General features: G+C 58.9%; 1 protein-coding gene across 1 annotated transcript in view; it reads left to right on the top strand.

Moving 5' to 3' along the window:
* TSPAN11 (tetraspanin 11) overlaps nt 1-14689 on the top strand; it is a 68500-nt gene that overhangs the window by 40422 nt on the left and 13389 nt on the right. The window contains exons 4-5 of the mRNA XM_046647543.1: nt 12035-12109; nt 13012-13116. Coding sequence (XP_046503499.1) covers nt 12035-12109; nt 13012-13116 — 180 coding nt within the window. The remainder of the gene's footprint in view (nt 1-12034; nt 12110-13011; nt 13117-14689) is intronic.

Here is a 14689-nt window from a genome sequence, read left to right on the forward strand (position 1 = left end):
AGCTCACCAGGATCACTCTCCCCTGCCTGGAAGAATTCCCAGATTCTTCTCTGAGGAATAGCCCAGAGCCAGGGTGCAAGCCGTGAGGATGGTGGCGCATCTGCAGGTGAAGTCCCACGGGGACCAGCCACCTGAGCGTCGGCTTTAATGTGAGCTGTCTTGCCAGGAGTGGGACAGGTGTGCCCTGAGCCAGCCCCCTCCCTGCCAGCTGTCCCTCACGGGGCCTAGCATGAGTCCCTGCGAGCCTGTCAGACATCCTCGGTCTGATCGATGTTAGCTAGGTGAAGACATGGGGGTAACTGAGTGCCCATGCCTGTGCTGCGGCTCGGGGAGAGGCTCCAGCCCTTATGGGGCCTGAGGATTACAGGAACCAGTGCTGCTGGGCCCTGAGAGAGAGCCCGTCCCCTGCGTTATCAGTGGCCCCACGGTTGTCCTGCTCAGCCCCGGACCCTTGGGAAGTGGGGCCTCCGGCTTAGCCTCAGGTTTCAGGCCAAGCCCTCTGGCCCACAGAGGCAGGCTTCTGAGCCACGTGCGCACCTGCCCCTTCCTTCCACCAGGTGATCTTGTTACAGGAGGACAAGACTCGCCACTACAGCCCAAGAAGGAAGGCGAGGCCCTCATCCGGCAACCTTCCTTCTGGCTCAGGACCGTCTCAGTTGGTTCTAAAGGAGCCCCTAAGACCAGTGGTCCCTGCAGCACTGGTAAACAGCCCCTGCTTCCCACCCAGGATGCAGTGATAACGCAAATGGGCACTGCTCATTGAGCCACCTCTCTCTCTCCTTGCGGTAGCAACCCTGCCAAGTCACAGTAGTCATGAACTCTGGCTGCCCAGTGCTGTTCCAGACACTGTGTGTTAGCTCCTTTAACCCTCGCCCTGGCCCTGGAGGTGCTGACTCTTATCCTGTGCATTTCACAAGTGAGGAAGCAGGGGGACAGAGAGGTTAAGCAGTTTGCCCAAGGTCACATTGCTAGTGAGTGGCCTGCAGTCTGGCTCCCAGGCTCATGCTCCAACCCACACACTATATTGCCTCCAAAGGCACTATTCAGCCCACCACACAGGTGAGCAGGCTGGCCTGGAGATGTGGAGCCAGCGAGTACTGGTGCCGGATTGTGAATTCCAGTGTGTTGGAATCGCCTCCAGCAATCCGTGTGCCCTGGGGAGGCCAAGCGTGATGAAAGCAGAGGGACACACTCTTCTCCTTGTCTGTGGACAGTGCAGACCAGCTGCTCCCAGGGATCTGGGTGGGTACAAACAGGGCTCTTTGCAGGGCCTAGCCAGAAGCCTAGGGCGGGAGACCAGGGCGATTGGGGTTGGACCCTGGAAGCTGCTTGCTTTCATAGTGTGGAAAGAGCAGGGCGCATGGTCAGAGATGTCCAGTTTGGACTGGAACTTGAGAGTCATCAAGTCCAACACTCCATCCAAAGGTTCCAAGCTGAAGGACACTGGGTGGGTGAGAGTGTGGGTCACCCAGGCATTGATGGGGATACTCAGTGTTATCGGCTTTTTTGGAGAACAGACTAATTATAAGAGCTCTTCCTCTCGGCAGTCTCAAAGACCAGAAGGAAAGCCTGAGGTTCAGTAAGTGACAATGCTCTGCTCTCCAGCCACTGACCACAGCCTCCCCTTCTGCACTCCCTCCCTACACGATCCATTTGGAAGACCTGTCCCACGATGCAGGTGGAGCCATTAAGAACACGGATGTCTCCAGCCTCCACAGTCATAGCCTGATCATCATTTGGTCGGAGGCCTGCCCAGGGGACCAAGTCCTGTGCCCGGGGCTGTGCAGGGAAGATGTGGAGACTTATGGAAGGCCAGGGCCTCGAGCCTACAGGCCTGGTGCACACCTCCAGCCCCACCATTCTGGGCTTCAGAGGGTCAACAGTGAGGGCACCTGCTCATCCTCTGAGGCCTTGAGGCAGAGCTGGGGGCATAGGGGCTGCTGGACAGGCTGGCGCGAGATGCCTTCCTTCTCAGCTCCACTTTACCCCCCGCCTGCGTTCCCTTCCACACAGAACTGATGGTCTCTCTGGTGCAACATCACTAACCAGATGCATTAGAAGGCAGCAGCTGGAACTGAGGTCAGGAAAATGTGCTTGCGCACATGCGCACACACACAGACACACACACACAGCCCCCAGTCCAGGAGTGAGGACAGGCATCTCCCCCCAGGAGGCTAACAAGCAGCAAACCTCAAAGCCTGGAATCTTCTTCCTCTGCTGCCCCCTGCCCCCTCTGAAAGAACCAAAAGCTGACCCGCCCAGGACAGCGCACAAGGTGAAGCAGGGGATCCTGAGCAATCCGCGTCCTGGCCCGTCAGCCCGGAACTGCAGAGCACTCGATCGCTTAAACCGAGCCGGTGGTGGTGGGCCTTCCCTGGACTCACACACGCAGGAGTTGTAGACCCAGGCTCCCCTTTAGAGGCAGGGGTGTGGTTAAGGCAGTTGGAGAGTGTTCCGTGGTTCCTGGAGGTTCCTTCCTGCTCTCATTTCATCTTTGCCCCTCCACGTCTAACTTCTTTTTAAATCTTTAATCAGCTAAAGGCTGAAGGAAACTCCAAAGGAGAAATGCAGCGAGTCCAGCTCTAAACAAAGTGCTCCCCAGAGAGGACAGGGAGACATGGAAGAGCCGGCCTCGGAATGGCATGGTCCAGCTTGGGGCAGGCGGAGGGAGAGGCCCGACAGCAGAAGGTCCCCGAGAGCTCCCCGGAGAGGGCAGGCGGCTCACACAGGCTCGGCATCTGTGCCGGTGCGAGCCTTGCCTCCCAGCACGCCTCAGCCCCTCAAAGTCACTTTCCCGGGGAGGAGGTGTTCATCGGGGACAGGAATAGCGTGTTGTTGCTGGTGCTGAAATGGTGATAAGCACAGCATCGGAAGTCTGCAAAGGGTAAAGGGAATGGGGCTTAAATTATTCACACCAGATCTTCTTTTTTAGCAAAGACTGCGTGAGAGAGCCAGATAATTCAGGCCATCTAAGCCTAAGGCCGATGACCAGGACAGATGCCACCCTGATCAAAAGAAAGGGATATTTTTAGAGTTTTGAATATGGGCTCTGAAAACTTTTATATCTTAAGCCAAATGAAGATTATGATGGATGGTTCAGGCTAAATTGGGCCTTTGTCAGGGGTTCTTTTATATTTAGGGGATGGATTTAAAAAGTGAGAAGTTCTAGAACCAATTTCTGAAAATGAGGGGACCCCAACTTGCAACACTTCCATCAAATACATCCAGACGTGGTTACCCAGGGCAGTAAGGTCTAGAATCAAGGACTGAGGCTGAAAAGCAGGTTGTAAGGTGGCTTGCCCAACTAGCTCTGGGACCTCAGGGAAGTCACTCGGCCACTCCTGGCCATCTTGGTATCCCCATCTTTTTATGGGGTGAAGTGTGAGGAGAATGAGGAAGCATTTTAGGTCTTAGGAAACGAGTCAACACATTATGTAAAGATCATAAAGTGTGGCTATAATTATCATTTACATCACCATCAACATGACCAAGCTCCTTTGAGAAGGAACCTAAATAAATGGAGTTATTCTTAGGGCTCTTGCTCCCAAGCTGGGCCACTTCCTCTGTAGAAGCTGCTGGTGCAGGAGGGCTGGAGGCAGCTGGGTGCCACTGCCCAGAGTTTGACTGTGTCCTCCCGTCGCTCATTTCTCACCCGCACATTACTTTGTCAGTATTCCCCCAGTTGCCCAGCAGGGTGGTCAGAGCCTCATCTGTTGCTGGCACTTTGACCTCTGAGCCAGCTGCCCACATGGTTCAAAGGAATGGGTCCTGCAGTCGGGGCTTTGAGGGCCCACCTCCTCCCCATCACAGCGAGAGAGCCCTTCCTCAGCTGGTAGGTTCGGTGCAGTGGATGTAGGGAATGGGCAAAATGGCTCTTGCCAGGGTCTTCGGGAAGCAGGAGACAAATATCCCCAAGAGCTGGCCTTGAGATGGCTGCACGAGAGACCCATGCAGTCATCCTGTGCTCTGCCTCTCCCAGCTGGGGCCTGCTGATGTCATTCGGAAATGACGGGCTGAAATCGCCTCTGTTCCCACGCCCAGACAACCACACAGCTGCCTGATGGAATGTGGTCCCTCTTCTTCCAAGACCCTGGCACCCTTCTCTTTGGCCTTACTTCGTTCAGGGGCTGTGCAGAAGGGACTGCCAGGCGCTTAGAGATGAACTCTCCACCCCCTCCTTAGCCATAGAGAGAAAGACACCTGCCTGAGGCCACACAGCCAGGAGCTGGCCAAGCCTGGTCAACACCCAAGGTTTGGTCTGGGGCTTTTCCCTCTGTTCCAGGCAGGCTTTGTTCCCTCCTGCTGGATGCCTCCAGCACAGGGGATGGGCGCTGGCCCCTCTTGCTCCTGGGACTCAGGCCCCATGGTTTGCATTCTAGGTGAGAAATGAAGCACTGAGGTGAGAATTGGGGTCAGTTACCCTGCTGCTGCCTGGTCCACTTGGAAGTGAAGGGTGCTGGCAGTGCAGCAGAAATCAGCTCTGTTAGTGCATCAGAGAAAGTGTTTTGGCCTCTTTGGAGAAAAGTTCCACTCCGTTGAGTGCAGGTGGCTGATCGCCCACTGGGGGAGCTCTCTGTCTCCCGCCCCCAGCTGGGGCCCGGAGCAGGGCTGACGAGGAGGGTCAGACTGTGTGTGTGTGTTGAGGAGGGCAGGGGAGGGTTGGTAGACAGCATCTGTTTGCATCCCAAATCCAGGAGTTTGGGGGATTATACACTGCCTCTCCGTCGTTTGGCTCCCTGCTTCCTTTGCTGGGCAGATGCCGGCCTTAACCGAGTCCCTGGAGGAGACAAGTTGTGCTGCAGTCCTGCTCCCTAACGAGGCACAGTGAGGGCCCTGGGAGCTGAGCCCCGGAGGGAGGGCAGCTCCGCACGGAGGCGCTGCACCGCGGCATCCTTCCACACGTGGTCCTGAAGCCCGTGTGCACAGGCAGGTGTCTCCCTTCCCAGCGACATCGCACGCCCGGTGATGTTCAAATGGATCTCCCTCCACAAGCACACACCCACCAGGGATGGCCTGGCAGTGGGCTGGCCCTCGAGGAGAGCCACAGCCTGTGAGAAGACAGCCAACAGGGGCCTGGTAACAGGCAGCAGTCAGTTACTTCCCCACGTCCAAATCATTCAGGCAGCAGCGTCCCCCCAGTTCCCTGGGGCAGCCATGTCCCTGGGGGAGTCTGCTCCTCATCCCTCCAGCCAGCTGGCCTGGCCCTGCTGTCCACTGTGGGTCCTGCTCTCTCGGCCCATTCAGACAGAACTCGGCAGTCCCGGCTGGAAATCCAGTGGACGCCTGTCTTTGGCTTGTAGCTCTGGAACTATGTTCTCTTCCCGTGAGCCCCCACCATGTGACCTTAGGACCCCCATCATTTTGGCTTGGCCTTTGGGCGGCCTCAGCTGCACTCTCTTGATGTGTTGCTTGGCCTCCTGCCTCCCCGTCACCCAGTGTGCTTCCTCCCCTGCCCTCTTCCAGCTTCCCCTCAGTCAGCGACCAGCTTTCCTCAGCCCAGCCCTGGTCCTCTTCTCTGCTCCCAGCCCCTTGGGCCAGAACTGATGTTAGCACCAGACATCAGCCAGAGCGCCTCCTCCTGTAGAGCCCCCCAGGTGGAGTGGCTGAGTCCCAGCATCTGGCGCGGCTGTGGCTGGAACCCCCAGCTGGGAGCCTGGGCTGGGGCCAGGAGGGGTGGAGGTCACCTTCGTCCTCCCAACAGTGACATCTTACAGGAATGGCTTGAGGCTCCCGAATCCACATCCTCTCTCCTGCATCTGCCCTCTGAACCCCGGCTGCCTCCAGCTGGTGGTTGATTGCCAGAAAATAATGCACCCTGAGGTCATGGCCGCTGAAACAGCTGGCTGCATGTTTTCCTGCTTGGCCTGGGTTGTTCTGAGCTCCCTGACCCTCCCACGGCCGGCCTGCCTGCCCTGCCATCCTCTCACCTGCAGCCAGCTGGGAGCTGGGCTGGCCTCTTCTCCCTGTGACTCACCCCTGGCAGCATCCCGCTTCCCCTTCTCTTTTCCTGTTGCCATGCTGCTCTGAGAGAAGGCCGGGCCCTCTGCCCATCCCTACCTGCACGGACACCGAGCCTCCATTTCCAGCCTGATTTCCATCTCTAGCTGTGCAGAATGGCAGAGGTCCAGAGGAGGAAAGCTTCAGCGAAGCTCCCTTCTTTGTGGCAGAATCAGTTCAATGGAGAAATTCTGAAAGTCCATTTGTTCTTAAAAAGTTCTTAAAACTTCCCTCCAGGAAGGCACCAGCTGGTGCCACGCTGCCCTGGCTCGTGTGCTCCGGTGAGCCTGCCCCAGAAGCTATATCTGGGGCCCAACTTGCCCCCGTGCACTGGGAGTCCATCTGAAGACTCAGTTTCTAATTAATCCCCGCAGCGTCACAGTGAGAAATACTTCTGCAGACTGCCTGCAGAGCCTCTCATTAAAGAAAGTATTGGTTTGGTTCAGAGAGTGCTGTGCTGTTCCAGCTTCGTTTTGGATCTATAGTTTTAGAAAATAGCCAGCTTTGCTTCTAGTTCAAACTGTTCCATTAAAAAATTAAAGAAAAAAAATTTGGTAGATGGGTTGGAGGGAGACGAATGTTTGAGTCCTGTGCTTGCCACGCTGCTCGCTCCTCTGTCCTGGCTCCCGTTTGGCGTGTTTGGAAGTGGCACGGTTCTTACCGAGGGCTCGGGCGGCAGAGGCTACAGGAGCCTTCTTTGAAATTCCCATCAGTGGTTTCTGTCAGACCAAGACTCAGGTGGTGGCTTCTGGAAAGACTGGGGGCAGCCTGAGGGCAGGGGCAGACCAGTCACGAAGGCCAGAGTGGGGCTGGGGGCCGGGGAGGAGTTGGGTTGGGGTGGGTTCCGTTCACACCAAGGTGCACAGGCACTGTGAGGACGGAACAAGACCCAGGTCAGAGCAGGAGGGCGAACGAGGATCCAAGTGTGCAGAGACGGGGAGCGGGCCAAGCAGGAGACCCCAGAGTCAGGCAGAGGCTCAGAAGCAAGGGTGACAGCAGAGTGGTCCCAGCTCGGGACTCCTGGCCCCTGGGAGGGCTCTGTGGAGGCCTTGCCCGAGCTGAGAAGTGATGGCCAGCAGCTGGGCAACACGGCCCAGGCAGGGGCGCGTAGGGAGCAGAGGCCCAGGCCCGAGGCTCCTGTGGGCGGGGCACTGTGTGCACACGCGCAGGGGGCGGTGCACAGCTTGTGCTGACAATTCCTAGACTCTGAGACAAGATGAGGCTGAGTGAGCACAGCCGAGGGAGCAGGCAGACAGGCATTGGAGCCGAGGCTGTGACCCAGCACGGGTGTGGAGGGGCAGGGCGAGCGGGCTGAAGTGCTGCTGTACCACGCCTAGCTGGGCCCCTGACCCCTGCCCCAGGAGGGCAGCTTGCCCAGAGAGGACTCCTGGAGCACGCCCGGCCTGCCTGCTGCCGCTGGGGGCCGGGGACTGAGTGGGGGCTGATGAGGGATCCCTGGGGGCCCAGAGAGGGGTTCCCTGGCTTTCCCTCTTGTCTCTTTGTCAGCACCCTCTCCTTCCTCCCTGACACCCATCTCCACCTAACCTGCTGAGTCCACCCTGAGTGAGTTCAGCAAGCCCACCCATCCGCCGTCGGCTGCTCAGGGACGATAGCACACGGTGGGGACCGCACGGGGCTCTGCAGCCCGAATCCATTGGGTCAGTTCCGGGCTCAACCATGTTCCTGCTGTGGGGTGTCTGACGAGCTGCTTGGCCTCTTTGCCCACGTGTATTCGTGGATGCTGGGAGGCTGGCCCTCGAGCTCACACGGCAGAGATGAGTGATGCTGTGCTCAGCTCCTAGGGGGCTGGGGGTGGACATAGGATGCTGTCACGAGAGGCTGGCACCTGGAGAGCTGCTGACCATCGGCCCTTCTCATCCCTGAGTGCCGTACTGTGCGCCGGGGTCTCAGGCAGGCAGGCAGGCACTGACTCTGCCAAAGAAGGCAAATGTGGCATTTTTTCGATGGAAGGGCCACTTTCCACTGCTCCTACTCTAGAAGAACTGCATTTGCTCTGCTCTTGAGAAGCCAGGGCAGCATGCTGGAGTTAGGGGATGGCCTCCTAAGCCACAGGAATGCATTCCGAGGGCCCTCAAGGGGACGGCGCGCTCTGTGGTAGAGCGTGTCTCCCGCCCCCATGGTTAGCTGGGAGAGGCAGACAGCATGGGGGCCAGTAAACACCCACTTAAGATGAAATATGACTCCTCAAATTACACAGTTTCTGTGAGTTTTTTACTGACTTCTGTTTAATAATTCAAAACAAACACCAAATCCAATTTAAAAGAAGGCAAGATGTAGCTCCAGAAGCTTCTTCAGTCTTCCTAGAGTCAACCTATTGGAACCGGGAAGGCGCCTGGCGGCCTGACGGAGCTGGTGCTGGAGGACAGCTGGCATGGGAATTCTGGGTGGGGACACAGAGGGCACAGGGGGAGGCTGGAGCCCCGGCCTGTGTGGAGGGAGCTGGAGGCAGGAGCGAAGGAAGGCTGCGCACACCTGCACAGCCAGTGAGCACCGGGGGAGTGCGAGACGGTGGGTGGACCGAGGGCATCGAAAGAGGCTTGGTAGGGTGAAGGCAGAGAGGCCGAGGTGAGGCATTTTCAGAGCTCATGGCCTCTCGTGGCAAAACCCCGCCAGCCTGGCCCCATTGCCTAGGCTCCAGAGGCAGGGCACCAGGACCCTCAGTGCTGGAGGATCCCAGTGAGCATGACCTGCCTCCCAGGGACTGTCGCACAGTAGCGTGACTCAGGGCCACCCCCGCCCAGGTGAGTCACACACCTGCAGCCCTCCCGCTGCCGAAGCTGCTGCCTGGAGCCAGCACCTGTGCCCACTGAGCACCCAACCGATCTGCTCCCTGGCACCCCACCCTCGGTGCCCCAGAGCCCCAGCTTGGCCCTGCTTCCATCCCAGGGTGTCTTTACAGCTGGAGTTCCTCAGGCAAGGGGCGTCTCCACGTGCACCATGGCCTCTGGGGGCGCTCCTCCCCTCCTGACAACTCCGCTGGTTGGATAGATGCTGGATGCTTCGAAACACCTTTGAGGGGCTGGCATGTACTAGTTTCGCCTGCCATTAAACCTGGGATGTGGTCCAGTCACTCTCCCTTCCCATCATCCCTCCTCCCCAGCCCAGCTTTAACTGCACTGTGGCGGTGACTTCCCGGGGGAGCAGCACGACACTGCCACGTCTTCAGGACTGCCATCCATCTGTGCGTGACTCGCAGCTGACAGCAGCAATATATCGAGAAGCCGCTCCCTCCCCCACAGAAGAAAGATGGCAAAATGCCACCCTCCTGGCTGGCAGTGGCCTGCATCTTCCCATTCAGTGACAGGCACTCGTCACCTCTTCCTCCCATGCCACGGAGGGCACATGGGGCACCCAGGAAGCCTGGGAGGGACCGGTGGTCACTGCATGCCGGGTCCTGTGGCAGGAGGAGAGCTGGCCTCAGAGCACCGCAGCAGGACAGTGGAGTGGAGGGCGATGTGGAGCCTGCAGGAAGGGCAGCTATGTCAGAGAGGAGCTGCCGGCCAGGCACGGCCCCAGGGCCCTGTGGTATGTGCGTTAGGGAGGGACACCCTCCCGCATGGAGGTCAGTGTCAGTGCAGCGGTGCTCCATCTGATGGCTGGGCAGCTCCCAGGAGGGCAGCCACCTGGCCCGGACAGCTGAGCCTGCCGCTAGCTGATGAGTCCAGCTCACCTCGTGCTGCCACCCGTGAGCTCTGGGAGCAGGAGGCAGGCAGATCAGATCGCTATGAGGCATGATTCTCCTCCCCTTGGGTCCTCTCAACCACAGGGGTAGGCGGGGCAGGCCATGTTCCATTATCCCCAGGCACTGGCTCAGTCCCACAGGCATGGCCGATGCTGGGTGTGTTGTCCATTGTGGATGGGGAAGGCTGAAATCCAGCTCACCCAACTCGCTAAGCCACATTTTTCTCACGGGAGCACATTTTTCTAATTCACACCAAGGTGCCAGTGGCTGTCCATCTAGAGCCAGGAAGCGTCGGCGCCTGGCCTCAAACCCAAGTCAACCAACGTTCCACCAGCGTTCTTCAGGTCCGAGGGCCAGCCACAGACCTCTCCTCAGCCTCCGGCCTCGGCTTACATACCATTCAGTACCTTCCATAGACCCAGGCACATGGGGCCTTGCCTGGGGCCCCACGCGGCCCACCTTCATCCAAACCCCTCCCCATGGCATGATGGGTCCCTAGGGCCCAGCGATCTTCTGGAACCTGCAACTCCCATCCCTGCTTTAGACCTCATCCCCGGGACCCAGGAGCTGGGAACGCCCTGCCCTGTGCAGGCAGCCCAGGCCCCCATCCAGAGCCTGCACAGCTGTCCTGGGGCTGGTGTGTGCCCCACACTCCACCACATCCAATTCTTCACATCTGGGGGCCACTGGAGGGCATGGGGGATGGACAGAGCTTGGCCCTGCAGGCCCGAGGCCTCTCCCGGTGCAGCACCGGGCCGGGGCAGGAAGGGAAGATGAGGAACAGCACCTTCTGTCCTCTTGCCTCAGGCCCCACAGGGATAGGGGCAGGCCTGGAAGCTTCCCTGCCCCGGGGGTGGGCGGCTCCGATGCTAGGAGACCATGGTCTCAGTAAATGTCTGGGGAGACCGGAAGTGGGCTATTCACTTAACTTGAGAGGAAGCTTGGCTCCTTCGTGGAAAGCCCTTTCTCCATGAGAAGAGCTGCCCTCTTCCCCTGTTTCTTAAGCCCTGCCCATCCCAGGCCCCTGCTGGGCTCTGGGAGGTGGTCAGGCATGGCCTACAGGCCCAGGGATCAGTGTTGCCTCCGAACTGGCCAACAGCCCCCTGGCCTCCCCACCTCCACCCCCGTCAGCCCTGGTCAGCCCCTGCCAGCTGTCTCCCTCCTGCTCACGTTCCTGGCCCTGGAGTCTCTGATTTCACCCAGAGGCTGGGCCTTGCCTAGAATCCAGAGACCGAGTGACCACAGCTGCCGCCCTGGTGTGGCCAGGCAGGCAGTGCTGAGGGGTAAGAAGGCTCACCAGCCCGTGCTCTGAGCGGGGGTGCTGAGCTTCCCCAGCAGGGACCCCGTTTGGGCAACAGCATCCCCTCCTCCTTCCTCCTTCCCCCTCCCCCTTTTCCCTCTTCCCTGCCTGAAGCCTGGAGCCTCTAGCTCCCTGGCCCCGCCCAGCCATGTGGGTCTGACAGACAGGCCTTTCTGACCTGGGGAGGGATGCAGGCCGGTCCCCTCGCAAGTCCCTGCAGAGCCTCCTGACTGTGAACCCCGGGGAGTGGGGAGGGAGGCAGGCCACTCGTCCCTGCAGCAGGGCTGGGAAGTGTGCAGAGTGCGCCTGCAGGGGGCCAGGCAGTGGGGGGATTTAGAAGCCCCTGGGGGCCATGAGGGGCGGAAGAGGACACACCATCGCCAGGGTCTCCGCTGTGGCTCTCTCTGAGCCTTGGTTGCAGCTGCGCAGGCAGATCCTACACTCCAGCCACATCTTCTCTTTCCACTCCCTGAACCCAAACGCCCGTGCTCTCTGCACGCTCCAGTCTTCGCGCGCGTGCTCTCCCCCTCTCTGGCATGCGCCTCCCTCCTTCACCTGGCAAATGCCCATTCATCCTTAGAGATGCCACACAGGCGTCACCGCCTCTAGGAAGACTTCTCTGACTGCCCTCCCCCACCAGGAGCTTCCCAGAGTTTCTAGAGCTTGCCTGTAGTAGCATTTATAACACAGCGCTGTAACTACTTACTTCTCTTCCCCACGCCCCGTCACTAACTTTGAGGGCAAGAGCTGTCTAATTCATGGTACCTGGTCTGTAGTAGTTATTGCATCAACATTGAGTGGGTGGGTGGATTAAGGAACCAACAGCAGACCAGTGAGTAAGGGGCTGGTAGGGAACTCCGGGCCAGCAGCCGGGAGAGGGGGTATGCCCAGAACAGCTGGGAAGAGGAGGATGGGGTGGGTAATGGGTGTCCCTGACAGAGACTGCTTTGGGGAAACATTTGTCATATGTCCTGAGGGGCCATCTGCTTACCCAGGCCTGAGCCGAGGTGACCATCTCCTCTCCTTGCTCCTAGTATTTCTGCCTGTTGTTGGTGATCTTCCTCGTTGAGCTGGTGGCAGGGGTCCTGGCCCACATGTACTACCAGAGGGTGAGTGGAAGAGTTCTCCTCCTACATTGCCCACCAGAGCAGGGGGCTGCAGCATGGGGCAGGGATGCACAGTGATGGGGAAGCTGAGGCAGCAACACACGGGCTGGTCCTGTCTCCTAGGCCCCCACAATCCTTACCACATCCTGGTCCCGCTGTTTGTCCCCATTCCAGCATTCTCTGCTCCATCTGTTGACGCTGATGTCTTCACCATGGGAGGCTGGGAGTGGGAGCTTCCCATGGGAAGGGGGGTGGTCCCTCTTCCCTTCCAGGAAGAGGTAGAGCTGCATTCGTCTGTCAGACATCGCAGGAGAAAGGCTGGGCCGGGGCCACATGCCAGACTATGATGACAGCCCCAGGCCTCACCTGCCTGCACTGGACAGGATGGAGGGGCCAGTCAGATCCCCTCCCCCGGGTACTCTGTGAATCAGGCGTTTGAGGTTGTGGCCAGGTTGATATTCAGCTAGTAGAGGCGCTTGACCTTGAACCCCTGACTGTGGTTGTTTTAAGCGCCTCTACGGCCAGTGGGTGCCCAAGGATAACGATTGTGACTATGTTGAATATCACCTCATAATCAAAATGAAAATCAGCAGATAGTTAAAAGCCCCCTGTGCCTCTCCTCCCCGTGCCTTCCCGCCAGCTGCGAGCTGGCTCCCCCTGCAGCCTGTCGCCCTGCCCGTCAAGCCTCGGCCCTGCGGCGGGGCCCAGCTCTCACAGCATCCTCTCTGTGAACTCGTCTCCTGTGCCGTCTCCTGCGATGGTCCCGTCACGCTGTTTGGGAACCTCTGCCATCACTCCACTGGCAGCCCCTGGTGTTGTAGGGTTGGCTTGTGCGGCTTTGGAGAGGCTGGGACCAGGATCGGGTGGGCGGTCTGCTGATGCCACCTCCCTGTCACCCTCCTCAGCTGAGCGATGAGCTGAAGCAGCACTTGACTGGGACTTTGTCTGAGAACTATGGGCAGCCCGGAGCGGCGGCGATCACAACGTCGGTGGACCGTCTACAGCAGGATGTAAGCCCCTGCCCTGTGGGCTTGAAGGCCACACAGACATGGCATCAAGTCCTGACCCTTCCTGTCTCTGTGACCCTGGGCAAGTTACTTACCTTCTCTGAGCTTCATTGGCCACATCTCTAAAATGAAGCCTCATTGGGTGTGTGTGAAGCCCGCACTGGTGGTCTGGTGGGTAAGATTCGGTGCTCTCACCGTCGAGGCCCGGGTTCCTTTCCCTGTCAGGGACCCACACCACCCGTCAGTCTGTTGGTTGTCATACTGTGGTGGCTGCATGTTGCAGTGATGCCGAAAGCGCTGCTACAGGGATTTCAAATACCAGCAGGGTCACCCATGGTGGGCAGGTTTCAGCGGAGCTTCTGGAATAGACAGACTAGGAAGGAGGACCTGCCCACCCACTTCTGAATAACTGGCCATGAAACCCTGTGAACAGCAGCAGAGCATTGTCTGATAGAGCGCTGGAAGGTGAGAGGATGGCAAGAGAAGACCGGCACGTTCCTCTCTGCTGCACGCAGGGGCGCTGGGATCCAGTCAGTGGTGCTAACAGCAGGGTGTGTGAGCATCAGATATGGGCACATATGCAGAAGTCCCCACCCACCGTGAAAAGTGCTTACGGTGGCCACTAGCCACGTGTGGCTACTTAGATTTAAACTAAACACAAAATTCCGTTCCTCAGTCACGCTAGCCACATTTCAGCGCCCAATAGCCGCGTGTGGCTAGTGGCCCCCAAATTGGACAGCACTGATGTGGGGCATTTCCATTGCTGCATAAAGTTCTGTTGGACCACATGGCTCCAGGATCCTGATGGTTCCACGTCTGGAAATTTGAGACAGCCCCACCTGCCCACTCTGGCCCCCTTCTTCCTGCCACCTCCCTCCCCCTCCCCCTGTGGGCTCTGCTCCATCCTGTATCTACAAACCTCACCCTGGGCCTGCAGCTTTCATCTTAGAGCCAGAACACCAGGCACGTAGAGGGAGTAGAGAGTGGTGGGCTCTGAATTCTAGGGGCATCTTAGTGCAGCTGGGGAGGCACCTTCCCCGTCTCCCAAGGACTGGCTCAGCTCCCAGCCGGCTCTGAACGGAGGGATCTCTTGTCCTCTGATGCAGTGGCTGAGGCACCCGTGTGCACACACACTCACACCCACATCCTCAGCCCAGCTACACCCCGCTGGCCAGCCCTGGCCAAAGCTGAGTCCTCTCTTGCTGGGCCTCCCACGTGAGGAGCTGTGCCCTCGGGGCCTTACTCAGGAAGCCCGAGATACAACAGGTCACTGCAGTCAGTGCTAGGCTGGGGTCCCTCTGAGCGGAGAGCAGGGCTGGGGAGGCTGGACTCCCCAGGACTGGAAGGGCCAAGGAGGAGGCCTGGGCAGAGAAGATGGGAAGGGCAGGCCAGGAACAGGGAACAGCATGAGGAAGGGCACAGCTGGGAGCGAGCGCTGGGCTACTGCCAAGGCCTCCATGGGCACCAGACCACGTGGACACAGGCCCTCACATGTGCTAGGAACCATGAGAACTGTGGGGTCTGAGGGACCTTGGGCCCAGGCCCGTGTCTTAGGCATGAGGAAACCGTGCCCCAG

The sequence above is a fragment of the Equus quagga genome, chromosome 1 (assembly GCF_021613505.1).
Source record: "Equus quagga isolate Etosha38 chromosome 1, UCLA_HA_Equagga_1.0, whole genome shotgun sequence".
In the NCBI taxonomy this organism is placed as follows: Eukaryota; Metazoa; Chordata; class Mammalia; order Perissodactyla; family Equidae; genus Equus; species Equus quagga.